Genomic DNA, 21,293 nt, shown 5'->3' on the forward strand with positions numbered 1-21,293 from the left:
ATATTTTGTAATTAAAGTTATGAAAATTAAGGAATTATTTGATTTTAATTTAGTATGCTAAGTTTAAAATGTTATTTAATTATTATATATTACATAAATATTAATATATTAGAAATACACATATTTCAAACATTAAAAATATTAAACAATATATCAATGTTACTAGTATTAAATCTAATTTTTATCACATCAAATAAATAATCACTGTTGAAATTATCAAGTATATAAAAATTGCTTGATTAAACATGAACAAGTCTAAATTATTATGTAAACTGATGAACTAATAAAATATATAAAGAATTATGTCATCAAGAACAAAAAACTAGAATAACTACAGTAATACAGTCAAACCTGTTTTTATGCGCTCTTTTTATGTGCGATTTTTATTTGTGCGATTTTTTTAATGCGAATTTTTAATTTGTGCGGTATAGTTGGCGACTAGTCTCGTGCGATTCGTCATGTCTTACGTTGACTTATTATAGCTAAATAAACTTATTATAGCATAAATGCACTTAGTATAGTAATATTATTGCATGAATATGCGAAAAATGAAATAATTTACTTTTTAAGTCAACAAAACACCACCTGGACAAAAATATGTAAAACAGACGATAGACCAGATGATGCAGTCAAGTGCTGACATCTGTTGTCAATAAATTCTATTTCGTACGGTTTTGAGTTATTTTCTATGTGAGACTTTTTTTATGCGGTCCCTGTTGACCGCATAAAAAAAAATATTTTTTAATTGTGTCGCGAAAACTATTATTTACAGCCATTCGTGAAGTTTCGTGAGATTTTTTTAATGCGTTTTTTTTAATGCGGTCCCTATCCCCCGCATAAAAACAGGTTTGACTGTATTAAAAATGTTTAAGACTATGATATTTTAATATTTAGTTTTATAAATAACAACATAGCAAAATCAAGGATGCATCAACTATCAGTGTCAGTATCAATAAATTATTAACCAACTTTTAAAAATAAAAATCAGCTGATAACATTGAATTATTGACTAATATCTACAAAATAATCAAATATTAAAAATAAATGTGAAATATTAAATATTCAATATAAAAATTGATAATGATAAATTAATATATTTTTGTATTCATTTACAAATAAAATTTAACAAATTATTTTAAAGTAAATAAAACACAATATTCAAAGTTATGAATTAAAAGACTGACTAAGGATCAGAAGTTTATGTATTTGCACAAAAGCATAGGTAAAATGCATATTTAGGCTAAATTTCTTATAAATGCATATTTTCATATTTTGATGAATAAATGCATATTTGGTACTTTTTTTTTACCTCAGTTTACTCCAAAATATGTAAAAACATTATCAGTTCAATTCCACTGGAATTTTATCCCATAAAATTTAAGGATGTGTCAGACACAGGCATTCCCTTTTATGAAAAACTGCTCAAGCCTTGTGTTACACAGACAAATATAATTAAACCCTTTCATATTAATTTTTGGCATTTTAGCATGCAAATTTCAATGGTTTATCCTTCTACTGGTTGTTTTTTTATCAACTGACTAAATTTCATCAACTTATATTCATCAGAACTGTTTTCTTTGATATAAAGCATGATATTAAAGAAAAAAAGTAGAATTCTTTAATGTCAAACATGAAGTCATTCACTAAATGTCTAGCTTGAGTTAAATTTTTTAAAGAATGAACCTGATCTCACATTACCATGGAAGCCAGTTCTTACTTACTGTGGAACATGGATAGAAGATGCCATTTATTATGTGGACCACTTCAGGAAGGTAAAACAAATTCTGAGGAAGCAGAAACTGTTTCAATTACAGAAGACATTTTCAAATTCACTAATCCAAGAACATCTTGTAGAACTGTCAGCTGCCACTAGGTTATTACCTGTATCAATTACCAGTTTGGAAATTGCAAATCTTTCATTGAGTGAAGTGACTGAAATTGTGGATAAAGTATGCAACACATTACTGAAAATCAAAAGTAACCTATTTAAAAGGTTGTACAAAAAGTTGTAGAGGATTCTGGGCAAAAGTACAGGATTTTTGGCACTATCAATTATATCCAGCATTCTACAAGGCTCTAATCTAACAACTGACTGTATGATTGAAGAATTAACATTTTAAATATGCACCAAACACATCAAATTGTGAAGTTTCTCTAGATATAAATCTATATTTTCTGATAAAAGGTAAAGGTTCAATTTTGAGAATGTATATAATGTGCAACTGCAGCTATTAACTATTCAGGAATTACATTTTGTATCAATAAATGATTTAAGTTGTCACTTTTTGTGTTCATTGGTAATCTTAAATTACAATTTAAAAATACATATTTCTGGCATTTAAAACACAAACATATGCATATTTCAGTGATTATAAATGCATAAAGATCTGGCACTTACTAATGGCATAACACTGATAATTTAAAAAACTGATCTGATTAATTGCAAAATAAATTTTACAGACAACTAAATTATATTTCATAATAATTAAATATAGATTCTGTTAAGCTTTCATATTAAAATCTGATAGGGAAGCTTATGAGTCTTTATATAGTATTTATACAAATGTGTTATTTTGTTGGCTAGATATTAACTAAAATTTTTTCACTAAACAATCATCAGCATCATAATGATCATGTTAAATAAATTATACAGAAAAATTGCTTTGAAGATGGTTAAGGCTAATTGCAAGCTGGAATTCCTTAAGGATTATGCTGAAAAAAATGTTTCTGATGTCTATATGTTACAGTAAAAACCCGTTTTTAGTGAAAACGTGTTTTAACTAGTTGAAACTAGTTTTTACTGGATGTCATTGTTAAAACTAGAATTTACTGCTAGTCAAAAATGAATTTGAGTTAAAACTAGTTTTAACTAGACAAAACAGGTTTTAACAAAATGGCTTAGTAAAAACTGTTTCGACCAAGGTCATTCAGCTAACACGTTCCTATAGTGTATGATGAATTTCGTATCGCTTTAACCCTTTTCCCCCGACATCTTGTTTACGTTTATTTTGCGATCCCTCCTAAGGCAATATAGGTCAGTCAGGCAATATTATTTTACAAGTTCACCAAAAAGCAAATTATCATTATATCTATATGAAAAAAATCACTTACATTTATTAAGTACTTCTCTGCTCCTTACCGACACCGGGTATTATAACTAACTTCAAAAAACGAACCTGTTACCAGTGTAAATATTCTTATGAGCGTCTGGCTAACGTTTTCGAACCTAAAACAGTTCTTCTTCAGGCGAAGATGGAATAATTTAAAAGATAGAATAGAACGTTTCAAATCGAACCGCTTCGTCCAATTCCGTCATGGCTGACATGCGCTGTAGTGTCGGGTGTTGGTTATCGTTTATGCGTGTCTAAAAGGATTTGCCAGGCCGATGAAATGTCGATCTCTTCTTTTTGGTTGATGCAGATATTATTACAGCTCGTTTTATATATAGCGACTGCTTCTAACCATTTTATATGTTCCGGGTGGGGCGTCGTTACGATGATTTTAGCCTTATCCAGTTCCGCGTTGATATCTTGATCAGACGCGTATAAACTTAGCGCCGTGTTGAGTTTCCGGTGTTGTAGGTCGGCTTGGTGTTCTTTTAATCTGGTCTTTAACGAGCGCTTAGTGGAACCGATGTAAACGAGCTCCCTTTGCCATCTGTTGTCCCTTAGGGGGATAGAGTACACTCCGTACATTCTGTTGGGATACAGAGGGTCTTTGCAATTTTTTAGGATTTCGGCTATTGTGGGGCCTCTTCGATATGCTATCTGCATCTGCTGTTTTTTGGCTATTTCTCCATATACTTTACAAACGTATGGGTTGTATGTGATAGGAAGCCTTGTTAAATCTTTTTTGTTAGCGCTACCGTTTGCTTGTCCAGCGGATGTGCTTCCTTGGTGATGTTGCCTGGTTATACGCCGTATTAGGGAAGGGTACCCGTGGTCTGTTGCGACCTTTTTAAGATATGCCAGTTCTTTGTCTAGCGCTTCCTTAGTGGAGGAGTACGAGGTTGCCCTTCTTACTAAGGTTTTGAAAGCGGCCGCTTTATACGAGAACGGGTCGCAGGAACCCTTAGGTATGTATATTGGTGTTGCAGTCGGTTTTCTGTAGACGGACGTTTGGATCGTAGACGCTTCTATCCTGATGGCGATGTCTAGAAAATGGGCCTCCGTGCTGCTTATCTGCTCTACTTCTATGACCAAGCCATACGGGTTGTTGTTGACAGTTTGTACAAAGGCCGCTATATCAGGCTCCATTTTCCATAACACCAAGCCGACCTACAACACCGGAAACTCAACACGGCGCTAAGTTTATACGCGTCTGATCAAGATATCAACGCGGAACTGGATAAGGCTAAAATCATCGTAACGACGCCCCACCCGGAACATATAAAATGGTTAGAAGCGGTCGCTATGTATAAAACGAGCTGTAATAATATCTGCATCAACCAAAAAGAAGAGATCGACATTTCATCGGCCTGGCAAATCCTTTTAGACACGCATAAACGATAACCAACACCCCGACACTACAGCGCATGTCAGCCATGACGGAATTGGACGAAGCGGTTCGATTTGAAACGTTCTATTCTATCTTTTAAATTATTCCATCTTCGCCTGAAGAAGAACGTTAGCCAGACGCTCATAAGAATATTTACACTGGTAACAGGTTCGTTTTTTGAAGTTAGTTACATTTATTAATATCTTTAGTTTTAAATACGATATTTTTCAATGCATTTTATTAGAAAAATTTATAAGAAAAAAAATAATATATATCAGAACTGACACACAAACTTGATAATTTGTAACATTTTGTGAAAATTAACATTGTCTAGTTACATAGTTGTTTGCTGGCACTGAGCCAGAAAGACTTAGAATATTGTTTTGTACAATTCGATATAACACTTATGCATGTATATTTATTTGTTGTGAAATTATCGCACATTATATCAAACATTTGTTTGAAATCAAAATTTTATACTGCTATCAACTAATATAATGAATTATTATACTTTATTCACTTCATATCGAACGAGATTATATCTGTTGTTAATAAATTTTACAAAAATCGATATTTACCAATCGTAACAATGAAAAGCCAGGGTACCGATCGATCAGTGCCTTCAGGGACAAAGGGTTAATTAATGTTAATATCACAGATGTGTGACCAATATTTTCAATAAATATCGTATTAAATAATATAAATGTTTTAATCCCAATCATCACTTTATTTATTTCCCCCAAACATATTTATGTAACTAAAGTTAGTTTTAACTAATGTTAAAAGTTAAAAAGTTAATGTTTGATTTTATTTTTATCTAAAATCAAAACATGTACAGCAGTAAATTCTAGTTTTAACTAGACAAAACGGGTTATAACAATGACATCCAGTAAAAACTAGTTTCAACTAGTTAAAACGCGTTTTCACTAAAAACGGGTTTTTACTGTAACATATACATAGAATTAACGTACCAAAGGAGTGCAATGCATTAAAGAAAAAGTTCCAAAATACATGTTTACATAAGTCAATTAAGCTTCTAAAAAACAAGAAATATGGAATCTTAAAAAAGTTTATTGAATTAGAGGACATAGGTGCATTCAAGTTATAACACCTCCGATTTTTTTTCTCTCTCAGGACTGGAAACAGATAGAAACATGCGATTTGTTTTAAAATATGCGTGCACTCGTGAATGTGTGACAGAGATGGCAGCACTGTATGGCACACAGAACTCTAGCAACAGTGACGAGAGTGAGGACTGCTTTTGATACTTAAAATGGCAACATTTTTATTACAAGAACAGTGTGTAATCATTCATTTCTCCATTTGAGTAGTGTGACAACAATTGAAATTCATCACCAGTTAAGTGAGAGATGTGGTGATGGTGTCATGGATGTGTCTAATGTGCATTCATGGGTGCAACAGTTCAAAGAAGGCAGAACATCGTGTGATAACAAACCAAGACAATCTTGGCCTCACGCCAGCTGGTCTGATGACATGATCGAGTGTGTGGAGAAAGTAGTTTTGGAAAATCGCCAAATGAGTGTAGAACACATTGCCTCCAAAGGTGGCATTTCTGTTGGGATCTGTGCACACAATCCTGCATGAAGACCTGAAAATGAAAAAAGTGTCCTCTAGATGGGTGCCGTGAATGCTGACGGACCACCACAAGGCTGTGCGCGTGGCAGGTTGCCAGGCAATGTTGACATATGATGACAGCATAAATGGGACTTTCTTTTCATCGATTGTGACAATGGATGAGACATGGATGCCATTTTTCAATTCCTGAAACGAAGTGCCAGTCAACTCAATGGAAGCACACAGACTCACCGCCACCAAAAAAATTTCAGGTAAGCGTCAGTGCTGGAAAAATGATATTGGCCATGTTCTGGGACAGCAATGGCATAATCCTTACTCATTGCATTCCAAAGGGCACTACGGTGACAGGTGCATCCTACCAAGATGTTTTGAAGAACAAGCTCCTTCCAGCATTGTGTGAAAAATGGCCAGAAAAAGCTGCATATGTGCTCTTTCACCAAGACAATGCACCAGCACATCAGGCAAATGTGACACTGCAGTTTCTTCGTGACAACAACTTTGAAGTAATTTCTCATTCTCCCTACTCACCTGACCTGGCTCTTAGCAACTTTTGGCTGTTTCCAACAATGAAAGATACTCTCCATGGTTGCACATTCACTAGCCATGCCGCTATTGCATCAGCAATTTTCCACTGGTCAAACCAGACTCCTAAAGAAGTGTTCACAGTGGCCATGGAATCACGGCATCAACATTGTGAAAAATGTGTATGGCTGCAGGGAGATTATGTCGAGAAGTGGCACAAGTTTCACAGTTTTCGAGTGATTAGTTTGAGAGAAAAAAAATGGAGATGTTATAACTTGAATGAACCACATAATATACCAAATCCAGAATAGTTAAAAAAAAATCAATAGCAGTGTGGTAAAACTATTAAATATTTTATTTAAAACATTTTTCCTATGGTTCTTACTGCTGTATTTTGTAGTAAATGAATATGATGCATTTCTATATTTTTCTATTAAATGTACAAAATAATTTTAACATAACCAGCTAGTTATATCTTTGATGACAATAATAAAAACACTTGACTATTTGAAAACTGATTAACTGAGTTTGATTAAATGAAAATACATGCTAAGCAGATGCATGTTTTCAGTTTACAACTTTGGATTCTTTAATAATTTTGATGAGCTATTCTACTTTAAATTTAAAATAAAATTATGTTACAGTTAATTACTATAAAAAACTCTATCATTCCAAGATAAATTGTTTTCTTGGAAGCATCACTTGACTTCTAGGATCCCTAAACAAATTCTATTTAAACTCTAAAAATTAAACATAAATTAATAATTCCCTAATTTAATATTTTTCTGTATCTATTACTCAAAAGTTTTAATCTTGAAGATTGTTAATCCTAGAACAAGCAATTATTTTATTGTAACATCATCACAATGCCAGGATGTAATTTTTATTAATTGAGGTGGAGAACATATATTTTAAATTTATTTAATTTAAAATATATGTTCTCCACCTCAAATTAATAGCGGTCCTGTCCCTGTACATCATACTTTTCCTGTTAGCAATAGCGTCGTGCAGGTTATCTAACTAACTCCTTTCAGGAGAAAATTTTTGAATTGAAATAATATGACTTCCAGTGCAAACCAGAAGTTCATACATAGTTAATTAGGGCCTCTTGTCCCTAAGCTTTCCATATCTGGTCTCAATTTTCATCTATATAACTCCCTTCTCAAGATTAAAGGAGGACTGACAAACTGGAACTGAGGACTGGAAATTCATAGGTCTATAATTTTTTCACATTGCAGCCCAATGATTATTTTTAAGAAAACACAATGCCACAAACAAATGTTAGTACATATTGTTAGTAGTTGATGTTTTGTGGAATATGTATAAGAAATAGCAGTTTGGAGTGTATAGCTGATATGATATGAAGTTAGCTGTTCTTACTTTGCATGCAATCTTACTTTGTGATTTGGAAGAGATTGTGATGACAAAAATAAAGCCAACCCCAAACCAGTGCTGAGAATTACCAAAGCACTTCATATGTTCATGTTCACGAAAACATTTTTAAATGCTCATGACATCACCAAAAGAGACCAATCATACATTGTGAATATTGAAAGTCTATTCTCCATTTTTATTATTCAGTTTTTCTAGCCAAATTGATTCATTTCAATTATTAATTAGCTTTAATATAGCCCAATAAAAATCTATCAGATTATTTGATTTACTAATATATTGGATTATGCATATTATTATATATGTTATGGAATAAGTGATTATTACAGGCATTATTCATATTGCCTAGTCATTATGAATGATGACAAACAAAATTGGAAGCTGTAATAAATGTCAGGTTTATCATCATAATTTATCAGATTGACCGGTCACTATGAATATTGCTATAACCTGGTTGGGCAAAGTGATGATAATAATAAACACAACAAACAATTGCCTGAATGATTGGGCTAGAATTGGTTGTGTATATACTCATCAAGCATTAAGATGTTTATTATAGATAATTATAATACCTTGAGGAGTGATCATTTGACATACACTAGCCCGATCAACACTTCCATCTGAGTTGCATGTGCATATTGTATTTAGTATCAAATTTTAAATTCATGTAATCAGTAGTTAATCTTGTGCAACATTTTAATTTTACTGTTGCCCCTTAAAATAGTGTTTTCTTTGAAAAAAGTAATGCTCATGGAGCAATCATCAAGTGATATGAATAGACATTTCAACAACTGATTACATGAGTTAATAGCAGCAAAAAGTCAGAGTCAAAAATCAAAGTGACTTCAAAGTTACCAAAAGAATATCAGCGTTTACATAGATATAACATCGTATCTATCAGAGAAATAGAAAAATTAATTGTGACTGTAAAAGAAGGTAATTTGATTAAATATTTATGTTCACACTGAAGAAAGATTTCAAATATTGCCTGATGATCATATTGCTATTGACCATGGCAGCAGAAACCATATGGAAAAATAATTAAGTACAAAATATAAAAATATTACAAAGAATATGAAATATGATCATAATTTACTTGAACTTATGTGAAATTTGTCAGAAAAAACAGAACATTCCTAAGAAAGACTTGATAGTTAAACAATTTTAAGTAATAAAATGAATTCGAGATGTCAGGTCAACCTTATAGATATGCTGTCGCATGCTGATGAGCAATATAAATTTATACTTGTGTACCAAGACTACCTGACTAAATCCTTTCAATTACAACCATTAAAAACCAAAAGAGCTGAAGATGTAGCCTGTTCTTTTACACATTTTTATAATTTTCAATGTACCAAGTAGTCTACTAAGTGATAACAGCAGAAAATTTGCCAATAATGTCATCAAAGAACTTTGTATGCGGCCCGAGTTAAAACTGGTGCTTGGAAAACCCAAGCACTCACAAAGTCAAAGTTCAGTAGAAAGATGAAATCAAGACATAGAAAATATGCTTAGTTCTTGGTTGGAGACTAACAACACTAACAAATAGTTGAAAGGATTACGTTTTGTACAACTGATGAAAAATCAAGCACATCATACTGGTAAAAACTGCAGCTCCAATGAGGTCATGTTTGGAGCAAAGTTAAAAGTTGGACTAAAGGACTTTATACTTGACAAATCATTGACCAACATTAATACTGAGGAAGCTTTAGAAACTCTCTTTAAAGCTAACAACAATCAATTTTTTGTATAACAAAAATGACATTCCAGAAGTTTCCTTTAAGTTGGTTTTTTGATTGAAGTATTGGGTTGTTCGGAAAGTAATTTCATTTTTCCATAGAAAAATAAACACAATATTCTTATAAATAAATAAATATTTTATTGAATTATATATTGACCATTTTGATCAAATACCTGTTGTTATTGTTTTTGGTAGTAGCATGATTTCACATTCATAAAAATTTTGATCGTTGTTTACAAAAAACTGATCCAAATGATTTTTGACATTGTCATTTCAAGTAAATGTCTTACAGTTAAAAAAAATTTGTATAGACCAGAACAAGTAATAATCTGAGTGTGCCCGATTTGGCGAATATGGTTAGTGTGATAACACATCCCATCTAAGCTATAACAGTTTCTGACGAGTTACCAAACTTGTGTGAAATTTGGCATTATCATGATAAAACACTACACTTTGTTTATTGATCAATTCTGGCCTTTTCTGTTTGATGATATTACTCAATTTGTTTACTCAATGGCAGTGCACTTTCGAATCAATTGTTAAATTGTCTGGTAAAAGCTCAAAAACAAATTTCTTTAGAATTCCACCATAGAGAGCATCTCTTATTAATAACATGTGGAACCCATATATCGAGCTTTGAAACGAAACCAATTCGTTTTAAGTAATAATAAATGGTTCAATTTAACAGATTTAATCTCTTAGTGATTTTCACGTGTTGTTATATGGCAGATTGCTTCAATCAGTATCTTTATTTTGTTTTCATTGGCTTCAAATGGCCATCCAGAATGTGGTGTATCTTCGATATTAAAATTGCCGGAACGCAATTTTGTAAACCAGTTTTGGCACTGTCTTTCTCTCAACACATCTTCTCCAAACATGTACCACAATTTTTTTCTTGTTTGAACAGCATTTTGATTTTTTAGTTATAAAAAAGCAAAATATGCCAAAAATGATGCTTTCGATTTTCCATATTTGATGGGTCACCAAAAAAAAACCAATTGTACAGAATCACATAAAATTTTTTACAAATAAGCCTTAAAATGTCAGCTGTCTAAGTATATAATGAAAATGTGGTTTAAAATAAAATTGGCTGGTAAAAATACATCTAATTCCTCTAGTAATAAAAAAAACGAAATTACTTTCCAAACAACCCAATATAAATTTGTTAATAATACTTTTCATTAACATTAGTTTAATCAATACAGTTAATAATACTTACTTTTAAAAGATCTCATCTTGTTTTTAAAACACTTTGAAATAATTCACAAAAAATAAATAATTCTTAATGAAAAGGTGAAGATTAAAAGAAAAATCAAATTGCCCAAAGGGAGCGTAACTGTATTCATAATGTCTGGTCAATTTAATAAATTAGTCAATATTTATCAGGTTGTGCAGCCATTTAGTCATTATTCATAATGACTAAAATAGGGATTAAAATAGGATCAAGTGATTAATAGGGCATTATTAATCACTTGATCCTATTAATCCCAGCCCATGTAAAAATGGCAAACTTTGTCTTGTTCCTATTGTGGTGGTGCACATTTTAATGCGTTTTTTATTTAATTTTTCAGTCGTAAATACATTTTTTATTTAAAGTAAAGATAAGTGGAATTTATTGCATAAGGATACCAAAGTTTCATTTTTCAGACACAGAAATAAGGATTTTCACTATGGCAGATCAGTTGTGTTCCTGTTGTGATATAAATGGTTCGATGTCTGAGTTGAATATTCCTTATAAAGCTGATGATTGACGGTTATTTATAGACTCATCAAAAACAAGCTTAAAAGCAATGCTACTGCATAATTCAAACAAGAATCCTTGTATACCAGTAGCGCATACTGTTGGTTTGAAAGAAACATGAAAATATGTCATTAATTTTAAAAGCAGTCAATTATAGTGCTCACTTATGGCATATCTGTGGAAACCTAAAAGTTATTGGTCTTCTTCTTGGACTGCAAGGTGGCTTTACAAAATACTGCTGCTTTTTTTTGTGTCTATGGAACAGTCGTGCAACAAGTGAACATTATGTGGTTAAAGAGTGACCAAAAACAGACACTTTCACTCCTGGACAAAACAGGAGTGAAACTGAGGGTTGACTAATGGAACATACTTATTAGTCAACCCTCAGCAAGTAATTTTGCCCCTTTACACATAAAATTGGGGTTGATAAAAAATTTTGTTAAAGCACTGAATAAAGAAGGACCAGGATTTAAACATGTAAGCCAAGTGTTTCCTAGGTTAAGTGAAGCTAAATTACAGGAAGGAGCCATTCATTGGACCTCAGATTAGAAAATTACTTAATTATGAAAATTTTGACATGAAGTTGAATAACATAGAGCTAAAGGCATGGAAATCATTTAAGGATGTAGTCCATGGTTTTCTTGAAAATAACAAAGCACAAAATAGTGATATTTTAGTAAAAAGTCTCCTGCTGAACTATAAAAATTTAGGCTGCCAGATATCCTTAAAAATTCATTCTCATCTGGACTTTTTCCCACCAAATTTGGGTGCAGTGAGTGATGAGCAGGGTGAACAGTTTCACCAGGACATATTACAAATTGAGCAACGTTACCAAGGGAGATGGGATGAATCAATGATGAGTGACTACTGCTGGTTCTGCAAAGAGAAGATCCTACTCTACACCAAAGGAAAAAGTGATTATCTGACTCGTTATAAAAAAAATTTCAAGTACTTTTTATGCCTGTTTTAGTTATGTTATACAACAGTTTTTTATGTAATCAGCCAAATAAAATATGAGTATTAGAAATTTATTTAGCATTGCATGAAATTTAATATACCAATAAACTTGGTCACTGTGGGAAATTCACATTTTTCATCAAATTTTTAATGGTATATAATAAAAGTCTAGTGGGTGATGGAGAAAACTGGCTTCATTTTCAGATTCAGCGAACAAAAAAGAATAAAATTCACCTATTGCTGTTTCTGTTCCGAAAATTTTTTTTAATTGTAGAGTAGTGTTATTAAATTTATTACAAAACATTTTAACTGCCTACATCTAGCCAAACTGCTTTGTTTTGGAATATTAAGTAGCTTTAATATAGCTAAATAAAAATCCTTTATATCATTTAGTATTCACTCATTTTTTACACTTGCTTTTTCTTATATTCTTTAATCACTGTTGTTAGAGATATTTGAATTAAAAAGATTTATTTTTATCCTAAAATAAAGTTCTTAATTTCAGAAAAAATTATTATTTGTTTAAAGACAAATAGTTTAAATTTCACTGAAAATGTACAATTTTACAGTTTTTTGTTTAATTTATTTTCAATAAATCCATTAAACTACAATAAATTTTTGTTTATCAACATGAATACAATTGATACATTTGACTTTGTATATCATTTGTATCAAAAAAAATGTTTATGCTGCAATTATTATACATGATAGTAAAGATGCTTTATTTGTGGTTGCATACTAAAGATAAACTCCTAATATAAAAACATAGCCTAGCAAAAACATTGCATTTTACTGTAATAGGGCACAACAACTAACATAAAAAAATTCAGAAATGAGTTGCTTAACTTTCCTGGCAACATTAAAAATTTTTGGTGGCACCATCTGGTATCATATTTTATTTTAAAACCTTTTTATATTTTTAACTATTATAAAATGGCAAAACTTTAATTTTGAGGGTAGGAATGGGTTTTACAAGAAATTTTAAATGCTAATAATGAGTAAAATTGTCATTAAATTTGTCCCTAATGGAGATACATGCAATCCCCTTTATCTCCTTGTTGGGAATAAGATTGGACGTACGATTCCCACCTTTTTCTCTATTTCAAACAAGCAATGACCGATGTTGGAGAAATGACCGTTAGTTTCGAAAGCAGAAGTCAGTTGGAAAATGACCAGTAGTTTTGAATCCACGATCGCTGATTGGCCGCAAAACATCAGACCATAGCCGGACCTATGACAGAGCTAGGAAGCGCTGATTGGTTAATTAAACCTAACTTCAATCTGTATAAAAGGTTAGAGTTTTGGCAGGAAAGAGGTTGGCCAAATGAACTGGACTAAGAAAGTTGTTTCATCTTGCTGTTTCATAGTCAGACATTGAAGGAGTTTGTGATTGTCTGAATCTCAGGGATTGCTTCGCAAGGTATCTTTTTGACAGACCTGTTCAGGATATTAAAGGAATGGACTTTTGAACTCTAATTTATTTTGTGTGTGTGTGAAAACCTCCATTGTAAATACTTAAACATTGTAATTTATTTCATCTTTTGTAATCATTGTTAGTTTGTAAACTTTAATTGATGTTATAAAGTTCTTGAAGTTTCATGGTAAACTTGATTTGAAACTTGACTATCCTCATCCCCCCACAACCTTTAAATCATCAAAATTTAATAGCATTAAGCCCTTTAAAAACAAACTGCTCTGTAAACTTTCAGAAATTTTCGACAAAAAGCATTATTAAGCTTCAAAGAAGTAAACAAAACTGTACCTCACACACAAACATCTGTACATACAGAAATTACCCCTAATTTTTTTGCATTTCTCAGCATTTCAAGATCCCAAAAATGTAAAAATCTTGGGGGGGTCATTTTTTGACTGATGGCCGTACTTTCCCTCTATTATATATAACAGCCAGGAAAGTAAAAATGCAATTATATTGTCAATAGTATATAATGTGGCAAATATGTTAGATAATTTGTAAATTGTTTTAAGCTTGTTGGAAAATTGGAATCTTGTTTTCACTTGCCATGTCTGTTGAAATGTTATCAATATTTAGCCACGTCACATTGACTCTATTATAAGAAAAGGACTATTCCAATTAGCTACTGTTACAACTTTATTTTATAATATTCATTTAAAATGGAAGACATTATATCTGTTCAATTATAATGAAGCATTTTATAATGAGAAATACTAATGGGAGATTTGTTATTATCTTAAACTTCTGAAACATACATAATACATTCTTAAATGTAAATCCACGTAGTTATCAAAACAAATATTGAGAAAAATCAAATATATTAAATTGAAAGCTATGTAATAATACTTACTTTAACAGCTTGATTCCAAAAAGGGTGCATAACATAATTACTGAGAGGGCTTGTATCTACTGAACTATACTGAAAATGAAAATAAAAAATGATTAAATCTAATAATATAAAATAATTATAAATTATATATTCAAATCATCATCATCATTTAATGGGTTTTAAATCGAAATAACATATTAATGTTGATTTTAATTTTAAAAATTTAATGAAATGCATAATTAATTTATCCTCCTTGTAACTATTTAGTCTACTATAATTTATTTAATTTGTAACAATTTAACTCTAATTTGTGTACTTTGAAGGATCACTATACAACTCAAGTCATATTTATTTTTGATCAAATCTTTGTCAAAACATTTCATATATCATCAGATCAAACCAACACTCAAACCATTATGAACATATCTGAATAAGTTCCAAGAGCTATTCAAGCACATTTCATTTTGCTTTAGAACGTTAAAAAAATAAATCATTCTAAATCTAAAACATAAATAAAATAGTAACATAATAAAAAATTAACTAAATAACGATGCCATACAAATATAAAATGCAAAACAAAGTCTGTGTTCAAATTTTAAATTACCAATCAGAGAGGAGTTTCATCTTATTACAAATCTAAACACTCAATATTATTTATTCTACTGTTAACTTTGCAGAGAAAATACTTAATTTTTCAATAATAAAGCAAATAATGGCAAAATCTAATACTATTGCATTATTACAAATCTCAGCACAATAATAAGTTAGAATAATTATTTTCTGTAAGAAGCCATGTTTTCTGTGTAATTATAGACATTACTGCTTATTACATAGATCGTAATATATATCTGTTTTGCTGCATTTGAAATAATCAGAGCATTATTAATAATCTCAGTGAAACTGCAGAAAGTAGAAGCCTTATTAGCTTTGAAATTTATTTGTAGTCTTATCTGATATTAGAGAAAGCATTCTAAAATGAATGGCAAATGATTATTATCTGTAAAGATTATGACATTTTAAATTGCAAATGATCAAAGTACAAGGTATTGTACAGTACATAAACAATATCACAAGTTTTTGTTTCTGATTCTAATTCTCTGCTTCTAAAAGTAATATTGTATATTAAAATAAGTACATTTCACAATTTAAGAATTTTCTTTTGAATAATTTGTATTACTATTATTAGATTTTAAATAAAATTACATATACCGTATTTTACAGACTATAAGACGCACTTTTTTCTTTGAAAAATTGCCTCCAAAATTCAGGTGCGTCTTATAGTCCGTAGCATCTTATAGGTTTTTTTTTAAAAAATTGCTTAAAAATTAAGGTGTGTCTTATAGTCCATAAAATACGGTAATAAATAAATTAATCAATCAGATAAAACTACAATTTAATAACAACAATATAAATCCAAAGCATTTTTAATGCACCAAAAATTTTAAAGAATCTATATTATTTATTCAATTATATATTCTATATTAATTACTCTAATAGAAAAAGATAATGATACACTGATTAACATTTTAAAAACCATTATAACATGTTGGAAAATTTAAAAACTGCAAATGCTTTCACATTGCTTATTTTTGTAATATCAATTTGGGATCCAAATAATGTTGTTGATTTTTAAAGCAGCTGATATAGCTAACATTAAAATTATCAATATCAATCTTTATTAGTATATAGGGTGGAAGCACTGTTACTCGGGGGCTAAGTAATTACAATTATCAAGAGGAAATTATACTTTTTACGAACAGAAAATCAAAAATTTACATCAATAACTATTTTCTTACAAGTTCTTGGATTTTGTCTATTATTTGCTAGTTTCATCTTCTTTCACAATTTTAATTAGAAAGTTATACAAGCTATATAGCTCCTTCTTTGAAAGTTTATTCAGGTTTTTGCTAAAGTCTTGAGTTGCACTTTGCTGTATTATGCAAGATATTCCAAGTGACTTTTGTATTTGAGTAACCTCTCACAGTCTTTCAGTATGTGTAATATTGAAACGACACTTGAGTTGCACCAATAACAATTTTTATTTTAAAAATTTATATATTTATTTCCAATGAATAATGAGCTTTTATTTAAATGTAATTGAATTATTAGTCTTAACATTTATTCCCAATGGGTAGTTTATACATGGTTGTAGTGAAGGAATTTTTAATATTTTTGGATACCATAAGTGATATTTTCATTGATATAAGCTATTTTGATCTTTGTTTATACTTAGTGATATTGCAGAGTCTAGTAGTAAAGTGTATCTGTATTTCCAATCGTGACTATTATTCTGAAACAAGAGGAATTTTTGTAGGATTTTGTTTAACTTTCTTTGCCACAGTTGATTAATTTTCTGTCTTTTACTTTTCTTTAACATTTCTTGGTGTAAAAAAGATATATTTCCATCACTTTTAAATTTTATTTGATAGTAAAATTTTATTATGCATTTTAAAAAGAACGGGAAAAACAAGAGTCAATTTGTCTCATAACATTAAAATTATTAATAACTACTTGCTATTTGGAACAGTTATTAATAATTTTTTTTATATAATATCAGAATATATTTATATTATTATTATTTTTTATTTATTCCACAAGAAGTAAATAAAGAAAACAATGAAGAAAATCTGGACTAGCCTGATCAAATTACTTTTTAAAAAAATTTATAAAACAGTCTAAAAGAATAATAGTTGAAACAGCCCAATATCATCACAGATCCACCTCCAGTTTGAATCCTGCCTTGAACATAGTCTGGTATATATCATTGAATCATCAGTGAACTTTTTGTCTGGCATCATTGGAAGGAAGGTAGAATTTTGATTCATCTGACCAGTTGACAAATTTCCAGTCTGCTAACGTCCATGTTTAACATGTTTAATGTTGCTCTGCCTGTAAGTTGCCCTTATGTAAGTAAGTTTTTGTGTTCCACAGTTAGCTTCAGTTGTCTCCTAGAAGCACTCAGTTCCAGATTCCCATATTGTGCAGTTTCCTAAATCTGTTTGGCAGGTCCCTGATTGATGGTTTTCAGCAATTCTGCACTGGTTTGAAAGTGGTTAGTGTTCACTATATACTATCCTCTGATGACCCTGATCTGACAGCAAGGATTTTCTTCTACAATTCTGCCTAAATGTTGCAGTTGATGGGACCAAGCTTTTTGAATAGTTCTTTGGGAATTCAGCAACTTCACAGATGGGGTCTTTACCGCACATGGGGTCTTTACAAAAACAATGACATCTTTTTGCCACTAACATTTTTATGTTTACCCACACTATTTAATATGAGAAGCTGACAAAAGGAGAATGACAGTCTTTGAATACATAGCACAAAAACTTACCACCACAGCAATTGATCTGAGAAATGTTTGGATAAGATAAACATTTTTTAGAATGTTACATTTTCCAGTAAGTAGGCATCAGTAGAAAATGCAACTAAATTTTTGTCTAGTGCCTGTAAATTGTTTTTCATATTCTGTTTTTGTTAGTTATCTGAACTTAGCTTAAGAGTTCTCTACAGCAAATAAGAGCTGAGCAATAAAATTTCAAATTTGTATCATTGCATACTGTCCACATTAAAATTATTCTCTATTTTATTATTATTATTATTTGATAAATAAATCAAATAAACAGTATAAAAAAAAGTTGTTGTTGTTTTACAGGCAATGTATCTTCAGCATAAAGTTTACAAGCTTTGCTTTCGGTATTGTTTTTCATTTAACTTAATGAAACTACATCTACAATGAAATGAAGTAAAAAATAATGTTTTACTATTTATGATGATACCTTCTACACTGCATACTAATACTTGCTGCTGGGGAAGCACAGGATATAAGGTGAGGTTAGTTATGTGCAGTGCCGTAACTAGGATTTTGGACGCCTATGGCCAAGAATAAAAATGGTGTCTTTTTAATTTTTGTTATATTTCAAAAATAAACAACCATTTTTATTTTTATTTAATATGTTCGTAGAAATTACAGATAATAAATACTATATAAATATAAATATAGAAGTTTTTTTGTGTTATTAATTTCGAATACATATTATTCCGAAACCTTGTCGTTGGCGCCTTTATTAAATAGGCGCCTATGGCGGGGGCCATGTTGGCCATACCCTAGTTACGGCTCTGGTTATGTGAAAGCTTTATTTCTATTTATTTCATGACAACATATATCTGCAGCAGAACATAGTGTTGCAGGTTTATGTCATCATGGGCTATACTCATCCTGTAACAGCAAAAAAATTCATAATCAAAGAATGTTCTTTTAACAAAAATTTATTTCAGAAACTATTTACCTGATAGGTTTAATAATGACATAAAATTGTGTGCGCTCAGCAGTAGTGAGTTAAAACAAAGCTAATGAGTAAATGTTGTGTATTAAAGGTATAAATGTTTTCTTGAAAAAAAATGCTGAAAAGTTATGAAAGAAAATGATTTCTCATGTTCTTATTATATGAGATAATTTGCTCATTCTTTTGTATGTTCATATTAATATTTTATCTTCACATAATGCAGCTACTTCTATTTGTTTTAAATTTTCTAAATTAGTAAATCAAAATCTATTGTTGGGAGTTGGCTTACATAACAGTCATTTAGAATGGAAATCTGTTTGGTTTAAAACATAGCTGAAGTTATAATTCTTACTGTAAAAACTGGATTATAGGAATTGTGTTTTTTAGACTTAGCTTTTAAAAAATTGTTGCCTTGTAACTGCAGTTATGTGGTATAAGTTGTTTTTTCAAAGTTTGAAGCAGGTATTTACTAGGCATTCTTAATGTTCAGTATTCTGCATTATTCCACATGTATTTAAGCTGAATGTGAAATAGTCTTTACTAAAACTGTAAAGCTGACAATACTCTGTGTCACTGCTTATTAACGAAACAAAATTTAAAAGAATAGAAATTAATGATTAATATAGAGAAATCTAGACAATAAAATCTAGAATGGAATGGAATTCAAAACTTTAACTATTATAATATAGACAGGCAACATTACTGATTACTAAAGCTATGGAAATACTACAATAACACAATCTGCTTGACAGCAGCCATTTACAATCTATGGTCTTCATATTTTCTATTGAAAATATGAGACCAAAAATTATAAAGATACCATTATAATCTTATATTTTCTAAAGATATCATTATAATGATATCTTTAGAAAATAATGTAGCCCACAGTATGCAAGAGTTGTACATTTGAGTCCCATTTTGAGCATTCTTTTCCTCCAAAAATCTTTTAAATAAATTAGCAAAATATTAATTTAATTGAGCTGCAATTTGAAAAAATTGTAGACCTATAAATTCCCACTGTCGTCCGTCTATCTGTCATTCCTTAATCTCAAGAATGGAGTTAGATAGATGAAAGATGAGACCAGATATGGAAACCATGAGCAAGAGGCCCCAATTAACTACGAGTATATACAAACTTCTGATGCAAACCAGAAATCGTGTTATTTCAATTCAAAAATTTTTCCCTGAAAGGTGTTAGATGACCAGCATGACTCTATTGTTAAAGAAAAAGTATGATGTACAGGGGCAAGACACTATTAATTTGATATAGAGAGCATATATTTTAAATTAAATAAATTAAAATGATTAAAAATTGCAGCCTGGCATTATGATAATGTCACAATAAATAATTGCTCATTATTTATATATTAATTTTGTAAGCTTCAAATACTGTCCAGCTTTGTTTGAGACAATGACTGAGGGTATAAATATGGTTCAGGTATCAAATTAAAGCTATTGCCCTGTAGATGATGCCATTGAAAAGAGAGATATGGTTCAGGCTTGGCGGAGTGGCAAACGTATAATGTTAAGTCTATACAAACAAACAAGTCAAGCACTTGTACTTCACCTATCGATTAATTTTTTAACCATTAGAGTAACCCATTGTCCTATGCCCAATTCTGAATTCCTGATTTCTTGCTAATTACATGTTAATTTAAAGGCTTTTTGCATTTTTTTTAACATTAATAAATTTAAACATTTATGCAATTTATTTGAATAATAACGAATCACTTTTATTTTTAAACTAAACTATTTTAATTTTTTAGAAACTGCAATAAAAAAAAGGATCTATCAGTAAAATAAATGCATGAGCTTATTGATTTGTTTTTTAATTGAATAATACCGTCAATATCGACAGGTTCCTGCTAGTAATTATTAAATTTATCAAGAGATAGTGACTAATGCCAATCTCTAGGCCAAATTACTTAACATTTAATTATTAACAGTAGCATTAATAAAGCCCAATATAATCCAGCAATTGTTTGGCTTTAATTACAGTTCTTAAAGGATGTAGCAGTGAGGCATGGCTACAATGATACTATTATAGATAGCATATCACAAAAACAATGTAAAAGCAAGCATCAACAACAGAACAACACAGATACAATGCAGGGATACACAGACTAAAGCATGTAATTCTAGACTATGACTAGCATATAGGGTAGATGTACCAGTTTTGGCCAGTGTAGTACCAGTTCTGGCCAGAAAACAAATTTAACTTAAAAATATAATCACAAATGAAACAAACTTTTATTGTT

At 30.5% G+C, this 21,293-nt stretch overlaps 1 protein-coding gene across 1 annotated transcript in view; it reads right to left on the reverse strand.

Annotated features, from left to right (window-relative positions):
* LOC136975103 (ethanolaminephosphotransferase 1) overlaps positions 1-21,293 on the reverse strand; it is a 41,607-nt gene that overhangs the window by 14,862 nt on the left and 5,452 nt on the right. The window contains exon 2 of the mRNA XM_067270106.1: positions 14,771-14,839. Within this exon, the coding sequence (XP_067126207.1) occupies positions 14,771-14,839 (69 nt within the window). The remainder of the gene's footprint in view (positions 1-14,770; positions 14,840-21,293) is intronic.

This window comes from Centruroides vittatus, unplaced genomic scaffold, assembly GCF_030686945.1.
Source record: "Centruroides vittatus isolate TY-2023 unplaced genomic scaffold, ASM3068694v2 contig_364, whole genome shotgun sequence".
NCBI lineage: Eukaryota > Metazoa > Arthropoda > Arachnida > Scorpiones > Buthidae > Centruroides > Centruroides vittatus.